Below are 8,195 nucleotides of genomic sequence, written 5' to 3'. Positions count from 1 at the left end.
CAGGAGCGCCACCGCGCTCCCAAGCGGCGCACTCTCCAGTGCGCCACCGGGCCGGCCCTTCCAAGGGTTTCTAAACATGTGAAGAGAGCCCCAGTGTGCAGCTCTGCTGGAGAGAAATGGCTCTGTTGATGGAGTCCTCCGGGCGAACAGCATCTCCTAGAGGACTCTTCCTCCCAGCATCTCGGCCCCTCATTGCCCGTCTGGGGCTACGCAATGGGACTAGCAAGGATTCCTTCCACACCATAGACAGCTTTGTCACCATGTTCTGGCACAGGCCCACAGGTTCTCAGACTCCTTCAGGCAGACCTGCAGAAAGCACGATGCTTTTGTAAAAGATCATAAAGTATTAATTCGTTTAACTCCATCATCTAAACTAGGAATTAACTTACTAGCAAAAATATTGATCTATTTTTGGTTTGCAGTTATTGCAGCTCAAAAACACTACAGCCTTTAAATAAAAATACATGTAAACAATATGAAATAAACGATGTAAGCATTCTTAGCACACGTAAGGTGACTGGATAAGCAACGATGACTGTTACCAGATGTAATGTTTGACTGTCCATTGGCTTTGGGATTTGGTGGCATTGACTGTCAAAAAGCAGATAGAAACAAAAGTTTAAGAAGCATTTATGGAAACACAATTTATCATAAGAACGTCCTATTTGTTAGCTTACTGTTTGCAAGCAATGAAGATGAGACTGCTATGATCTGATTTGGAGGTGTTAGTACTTCAGTTCTTTCCACAGCATACCCATGTTACGTAGGACCAGAGTTTGAGAATTTATGCATGAATATACTTCATGGATGCCACTTTTTATATTTATAGTAGTAAGTTTAGTTATTGACATATCTGTAGTGATTACTCAGTGGAGTCAAAAGTTTCAGTATTTCAACTCTCCAGAGCAGCTAATTCATTTGATTAAACATTTGATTAAAGGTCAAATTTTATACTGAAGTAAAAAAAAAAAAATAGCCAAGACATGGAACCAACCTAAATGGATGATTGGATAAGGAAACTGTGGTATATATATACTGTGGAATACTACTCTGCCATAAAAAAGAATGAAATACTTCCATTTGCAAAGACATGGATGAACCTGGAGAAAATTATGTTGAGTGAAATAAGCAAAGCACAGAGGGATAAATACCGCATGTGCTTGCTCATATGTAGGAGCTAGGAGAGAAAGACCACAGTGGTGCATTGGACTTGCAGAGGGAGAGAACGTTCTATGGGCTACAAAGTGGAGTGGGGGAGAAGGGGGGATGGGGAGGGAGGTTGGGGATAATTGGGTGGGGTCACAGGGTACAAATGCAATTTGAGGTAATGGATATACAGCCAGTATGAATCTGGCCCCACATCATGGGCATGAGGGGTGACAATCAGCTTTGTATCATGAATATTCATAACCAAAAGAAAAAGTCAGGAAAACAAGATGTTGCAGCTCTCAAATGCCCAGGTAGCTGTATTAAATGCGTCTCTCCTCGCAGGTGTCCATGCTCTGATCTTGGTGGGCCTGGAGCGAGTAGCCATCCTGGAGCGGCTGACGCAACTGGAGTTCGGCCGCGGGTTCATGTACGACAAGCCCCTCAGGCTTAACCTGCTGGACTTGGATTACGAACTAGCAGAGCAGCTCGTGAGTTTTATATGTCTTTATGCAAGAAGCAGCTTAGATTCTATTTTCTGGCATCTCAGGAGAATGGAGTCCATTATGGCCTGGTGAATAGGGAGGAGGGCCTGGGTGGATCATTTAATTCATTTAATTCACTGGGGACCCGCCTTATTGCCTTAGCACATGTGAATCCTGGACATGGAGATAGCACACAGCTGGAGAGGCAGCGGGCTGGAGAACGGTCTCTACATGTGCTTGATGGTGTAGCCTCAGAATTACCTCTGCTCCCCTTGGGAGCTGCCTCTTTTAATGTCTTTTCTTTCATGAGATTGCCAGGAGTGCAAAACCTTGCAACTCACCATTCCCAAACAGGAAACTGCATCCACAGTATCTGAAGTCTTGCTTGATGAAACAGCAATAACCAGGAAAGGAGAGACCACTGGTGGATGGAGAAATGCTTTTATGGTTCTCTCCTCTAGTTTCCTTCAATGCACACAAAGGAACCCCTAAGGGGCGTCCTAATCCTCCCCAAGTCCAGCCTCTCCCATCGGGAGGTGTTGGTTTGGGAGTGGGGGTGGGCTCTTGGGAGATGTGGGGCTGAGAGGTGGACTCAGATTCTTTGGTGGTGGCAACAGTGCACCATGGCTATGTGAATAAGATAAACTGACTCCACCCTTCCTCCCTCCTGCCTTCTTCTCGGGCTGCGATTAGACCTCTTTTATCTGGTGAAAGGGGGTTGATTTAGCGGACGAGTCTGGGACATGGGAGAAAGTGAAAGTCCGAGGAAGCTCATTGCAAGAAAACACACGTGGCCACCATGAGTGGAGTGGATGCGGGTGTATTTGGGGTGTGTACTTTCCTACGTAAGAGCAGGGGTTGGGGTGAGACGGGAATGTCAAGGGTGGCTGGTGAGTGTTAGAGGTACTGGTGACCCAGAGTGGCTCAGTGGCCAGGACCACACTGCCTGCCGCACACCACGGCTGCTCTGGAGCTCCTCCAGGCTGGTGCCATATTCTGGGACTGACCCTGGTTCTGTGGAAGGGAGTGTCACAGGTCTTTGTTTTGGAACCACCTTTAGTCCTGGCCATCTAGTTTGTTAGACTTTGTAGCTTCAACTCTGTAAGTTATACTTAAGATTTGAAACTTGAATATCTACTTTGGAAACCTCTAGAAATAAGGCCCAGCTTGAGGCGACATTGTGGATAAGATTTATTTTACTTTGGTTGTTCTTTACTCTCTCTTTGGTGACACCCCCCACCCCGACTGCCAGGAGCTGGACCCTCAGCCTCGGCCAATCTTGGATTGAATGCCATCCGGAGTGACTTCATCTGGCACTGTGAAACCCACAGGCATCAGATTTTGACCTTTACAGCATATTTATGATGTTTTGCTGGACATTTCTTGAGATTTGAACTCTTTTCCTTTCATTCTGGTAGGACAACATTGCTGAGAAAGCTTGCTGTGGGGTTCCCTGCAAGTGCTCTGGACAAAGGGGAGACCGCGGGCCCATTGGCACCATCGGGCCAAAGGTACAGTGGCTTTTGCCTGTTTCTTACACCTGAGACTGGACTTCAGAAGTCCGATATCACTTTGGCTGGGTAATGTGGATGGGGGAGGAAGGACTCTGCCCACATGGTGGCACAGGGGTTGGAGGTGCAGATGGGGTCTGCGCTGGCCGGGGTCTGTCCCGCTGGGGACGGCTCAGGAAGTTCTGCGGGTCTGCCACGTTCTCCCTCTTTGCGTGGTGAAGGAATCAGTCCTTTAGCTCACTGGTTCTTCATTTCGTAAAGTCACGTTAGAGCCACTCATGGCAGCCCCACCGTGGGCCACCAGCCGGGCTCTCAGCATTCGCCTCCCAGCAAGAGGCCGACAGGCTTCCTTGGCAGAGCAAGAGCCTTAAAGTTCCTGATAGAAAGAATAACGGCACTGAGATCACGCGCAGAAGAACCGCTAAGTTCTCGGAAACGTCCCGAGCCAGGCCGGTGTTAGCACTGCTCTGTCACGGAGACACTTGATATAGAGCAAGGACTTAACAGGGGACCGATTTCTTTCGTTGTAGGGTGTTTCCGGCGAAGACGGCTACCGAGGGTACCCTGGCGACGAGGGCGGACCTGTGAGTAACCTTTTCTTCCCTCCTTGCCCCTTGTGTGTTGGGATTGGATGGTGGAGTCCATAACCCGTTTGGTCGCCAGTGACTTTCTTGGGAAAAAATTAGTCTCTAACTATTTTACAACTTGCCTCCGATTTCCACACTATGTCAAACAGTACAGTAGCCTGAGTATGACAAAGGTCGGTTCATGTCCATTCTGTTTCAGAGGGACGGGTTAGTGGTTTCTGAGCTAGAGGGCCACCGAACCCGGCAGCGTCTGCTAAATTAAGATACATGAGCAGAGATGGCAGTGGGCCTGAGTCGGGGGCAGGGACACCTGACCGGGGTGTATGGGTTACCCTCGCCAGGGGAAGTCTCCCAGAGTGGGGTGCTGCTGAATCGGGTCACCCAGATCTGAGGGGTCCAGTGGAGGGCCTTTGAGAGCTGAGCCTGGACAGATGCTGGTCTGAGAGGCTTTGAGACACTACAACAAGGCCCAGCCTAAGGATAGGGGACAAAGGGGCCCACGGGGAGTGGGTGAGGTCACCAGGGCTCCAGCCAGTAATGCTGGGTGCCAGGGCTGGGCCTGGCCCCTCTGGAGAGTTGGGAAACAGGACCCCACAGAGGAGTGGTCAGGCGGACGGACCCTTCACGGGGTCCAGAGCCCACACAGACTCGGTGCCCAGAAGCCCACCCATCCATGGCCCACCAGGCAGTGCTGTCAGTGCGGTGACCTTCCCCTCCTCCCCAGACCCCACTCCCTCCAGGGGAACTGCAGGTCGAAGGCCAGGCCTGGTGCAGGGACGCTGAGCAGCTCCCCTGGCTCCCGCAGCCTGGATCCACATTCTCACCAGTGAAATCTGCTTCCTAATTCACGCTGGTCACAGCCTTGCAAACCCAATGGAGACACATGACACAGAGCGGCAACCTGCAAAATGCCTTTGCTTCTCCCAACAGGGCGAGCGAGGCCCACCTGGTGTGAACGGCACTCAAGGTTTCCAGGGCTGCCCTGGCCAGAGAGGGATAAAGGTACAGTGTGCTCAGTGTGGGGAAGGGTTAGGTCAGCCTCCTGTGCAGGGGTGATTCAGCTTCTCCAGATGCTTCCTAGGGGAGGAAGGCCGTCCGCCCCTTCTTCTCTGTTCTCAGGGGTCAGTAGCCGATGGCCTCTTAGCAGAAGGCAGCTCCGTAGGGTGGTTCAGGAACCTGGGCCACAGCNTTCCAGGGCTGCCCTGGCCAGAGAGGGATAAAGGTACAGTGTGCTCAGTGTGGGGAAGGGTCAGGTCGGCCTCCTGTGCAGGGGTGATTCAGCTTCTCCAGATGCTTCCTAGGGGAGGAAGGCCGTCCGCCCCTGCTTCTCTATTCTCAGGGGTCAGTAGCCGATGGCCTCTTAGCAGAAGGCAGCTCCGTAGGGTGGTTCAGGAGCCTGGGCCACAGCTGGAGGGAGCCTGAGAATGGAGACATGGTTTCCTATGGAAACACGCAGTAGCCACAAGTGTTCTCAAGGACAGAACGTGGGCCGGGGTGCAGGGAGGCTGGGGCCTGAGGCTTCGGCCCCTGGACCATGGGAGGAGCCAGGGAAGGGGGAGCGAGAGAGGACAGCTCACGGATTCAGGGGCTGGTGGGCTTTCTTCTCTGCTGAAGCACAGGGCCATCATGCTGCAAAGTCAGAAAGTGGGCCTTTGCTTTTGGGGCCCATCCCTCCTGCCCGGGGAGCCAAGACTGCCCAAGTGTTCAGTTTCCGTAAAATTAGCTTTACAACCCCTCATGTGATGGGGAGAGAGGGAGACTGAAACAGGAGTCTCTAATACTGAGTTTTCAGACATGGTGGCATTCAAATGGCCGGGGTGGGGGGAGCCCATGTCCCCTTCTCCCCCGAGGGACCAGCCGTGCAGGAAGAGCTCATGTTTCCCCTGTCCCCTTACCTTCCAGGGCTCTCGAGGATTCCCAGGAGAAAAGGTATTTGAGCTTGTTTTTGTTTTTCCAGGGCTGCCCTGGCCAGAGAGGGATAAAGGTACAGTGTGCTCAGTGTGGGGAAGGGTTAGGTCAGCCTCCTGTGCAGGGGTGATTCAGCTTCTCCAGATGCTTCCTAGGGGAGGAAGGCCGTCCGCCCCTTCTTCTCTGTTCTCAGGGGTCAGTAGCCGATGGCCTCTTAGCAGAAGGCAGCTCCGTAGGGTGGTTCAGGAACCTGGGCCACAGCTGGAGGGAGCCTGAGAATGGAGGCATGGTTTCCTATGGAAACACGCAGCAGCCACAAGTGTTCTCAAGGACAGAACGTGGGCTGGGGTGCAGGGAGGCTGGGGCCTGAGGCTTCGGCCCCTGGACCCTGGGAGGAGCCAGGGAAGGGGGAGCGAGAGAGGACAGCTCGTGGATTCAGGGGCTGGTGGGCTTTCTTCTCTGCTGAAGGACAGGGCCATCATGCTGCAAAGTCAGAAAGTGGGCCTTTGCTTTTGGGGCCCACCTCTCCTGCCCGGGGAGCCAAGACTGCCCAAGTGTTCAGTTTCCATAAAATTAGCTTTACAACCCCTCATGTGATGGGGAGAGAGGGAGACTGAAACAGGAGTCTCTAATACTGAGTTTTCAGACACGGTGGCATTCAAATGGCCGGGGTGGGGGGAGCCCATGTCCCCTTCTCCCCCGAGGGACCAGCCGTGCAGGAAGAGTTCATGTTTCCCCTGTCCGCTTACCTTCCAGGGCTCTCGAGGATTCCCAGGAGAAAAGGTATTTGAGCTTGTTTTTGTATTTTAAACTGAAAACTATCCCAGCATTTCTCATTTTTTCCTTTGCCAGAAGAGCTTTCTACACTCACCCGTGTGTCTTGTTCCTTCTCAGGGTGAATTGGGGGAAATTGGACTGGATGGTCTTGATGGTGAAGACGTAAGTGCCTTTATTCTCCAAGCCCAAACTCCTTGGAGATTTGGTTCTGGAGATTCCAGCTACTAACCGTTCAGTCTACAGCAGAATTGTGTGTGCCAGGAGTGACCTTTTATCATCTTTGGCAGGGAGACAAAGGATTGCCTGGATCGTCTGGAGAGAAGGGGAGTCCTGGAAGAAGGGTAGGTCTATTCCCAGTGTGGCTGTTATGGAAGAGTTGAGTGGATTTTGCTCATACACATTAAGCCCACTTCCTCCAGGCAGCCTTCCCTGACCTCCCCTGTGGGTGACATCTCCTGTATTGTCCCCTGTCAGTTCTGACACATCACATTATATTTTCTTGTTTGGAGAAGATGTCCCATAGGGCAGGGACTGAGTTTGTTTTGTTATGAATAAATCCCCAGTGCCTGGCACAGCGAGGTCCCCAATAAATATTTGTGAATTAACTGAACTAATCAGAAATATTCACGAGTGATTTTACCTTCCTGGCAAATGAGTAAGTGGTAAACGCTGTTTTATTTAAGATTTATAAACTGAAGAATGTGATTTTCAGGGCTAAATAAAATCGGAAACATCGAATTTGTAGCTTTCTCTTGTGTTTTTTGTTTAGGGTGACAAAGGACCTAAAGGAGACAAAGGAGAAAGAGGAGATGTTGGAATTCGAGGTGACCCGGTAGGAAAATTTCCTTACTGGTGGCTTAGATGTGAGCCTGGGGTCGAGGGTGTGGGAGAAGTGCGGTGAAAGGAAGAATTTTACCTTTGAAATCACTTTAAAACGTGTTAATAAAATGTGTGCTTGGCCCTCTTACAATTTTGGGGTGACTGGAGACGTGTTTGTTCTCCGGCTCTGAGGATAAGCGTTTCCACGTCTTGTCACACGCAGACCCGAGAGGTTTCCCTGCACTGTGACTGAGGAAAAGAGAAGAGTCTGCAGCTTTTCTTGTTTCATGGCTCTGTGGAAACCTTTAAGCACACAACCATCACAGGCCACTCTCTTTCCCAGGTCACCCCACCTCTGTGGCCAGGCACAGGCAAGAGTGAGCCCGGGGCTCCTCCCTGGGGGGCACCATTACTCCTGTTTGGGGCTAAGAGTGGTTTGCTGGCCCCAGGGTGAGGTTCTGTCGAGTGGGAAAGACGTCATTTGGATAGGATGAGGACGGAGGGACTGTCCTTCGTGACATCACGCGTATTTTTCTGACCTTTCAACCCAGAGGCAGCAGCTCATTTCCTTGACCTGTGTTGTTTTCAGGGTGAGTCAGGACAGGACGGCCAGCAGAGTGGACCCAAAGGAGAAGCCGGTGACATTGGCCCCATGGTACAGTGCTCCACGTCCCAGGCTCTCCCGGTGCTGAGGGTCAAAGGAACAACTGTCATGTTAAAAAGAAACGACTCTCACGGTGGCTCATCAGCAGCTGCAGAGGCCACGGACGTGCCTTAAATGCTGCAGAGTAGTGTGAGATCAGGAGCTGGGAGTCCCCGGGAAGCCAACTGCGTGCACGTGAAAGAAGTCTCCACGGGGAACAAAAGCACCCCTTACCGAGCAGGGCTTCTCCTCTGCAGATTCTGTGCCCCTTAGACATTTAATGGAAGTGCGTGTTTAGCTGCAGTCTCGTAGAGGTGGG

The 8,195-nt window shown here is 51.5% G+C and overlaps 1 protein-coding gene across 1 annotated transcript in view; it reads left to right on the top strand.

Moving 5' to 3' along the window:
* COL6A3 (collagen, type VI, alpha 3) overlaps positions 1-8,195 on the top strand; it is a 97,265-nt gene that overhangs the window by 54,700 nt on the left and 34,370 nt on the right. The window contains exons 13-21 of the mRNA XM_008586105.1: positions 1,492-1,637; positions 3,050-3,142; positions 3,673-3,726; positions 4,660-4,731; positions 5,632-5,658; positions 6,532-6,576; positions 6,702-6,755; positions 7,184-7,246; positions 7,823-7,888. Of these exons, the coding sequence (XP_008584327.1) occupies positions 1,492-1,637; positions 3,050-3,142; positions 3,673-3,726; positions 4,660-4,731; positions 5,632-5,658; positions 6,532-6,576; positions 6,702-6,755; positions 7,184-7,246; positions 7,823-7,888 (620 nt within the window). The remainder of the gene's footprint in view (positions 1-1,491; positions 1,638-3,049; positions 3,143-3,672; positions 3,727-4,659; positions 4,732-5,631; positions 5,659-6,531; positions 6,577-6,701; positions 6,756-7,183; positions 7,247-7,822; positions 7,889-8,195) is intronic.

Source organism: Galeopterus variegatus, unplaced genomic scaffold (assembly GCF_000696425.1).
Source record: "Galeopterus variegatus unplaced genomic scaffold, G_variegatus-3.0.2 Scaffold3830, whole genome shotgun sequence".
Taxonomy (NCBI): Eukaryota; Metazoa; Chordata; class Mammalia; order Dermoptera; family Cynocephalidae; genus Galeopterus; species Galeopterus variegatus.
This window is presented reverse-complemented; position numbering and strand designations above follow the sequence as displayed.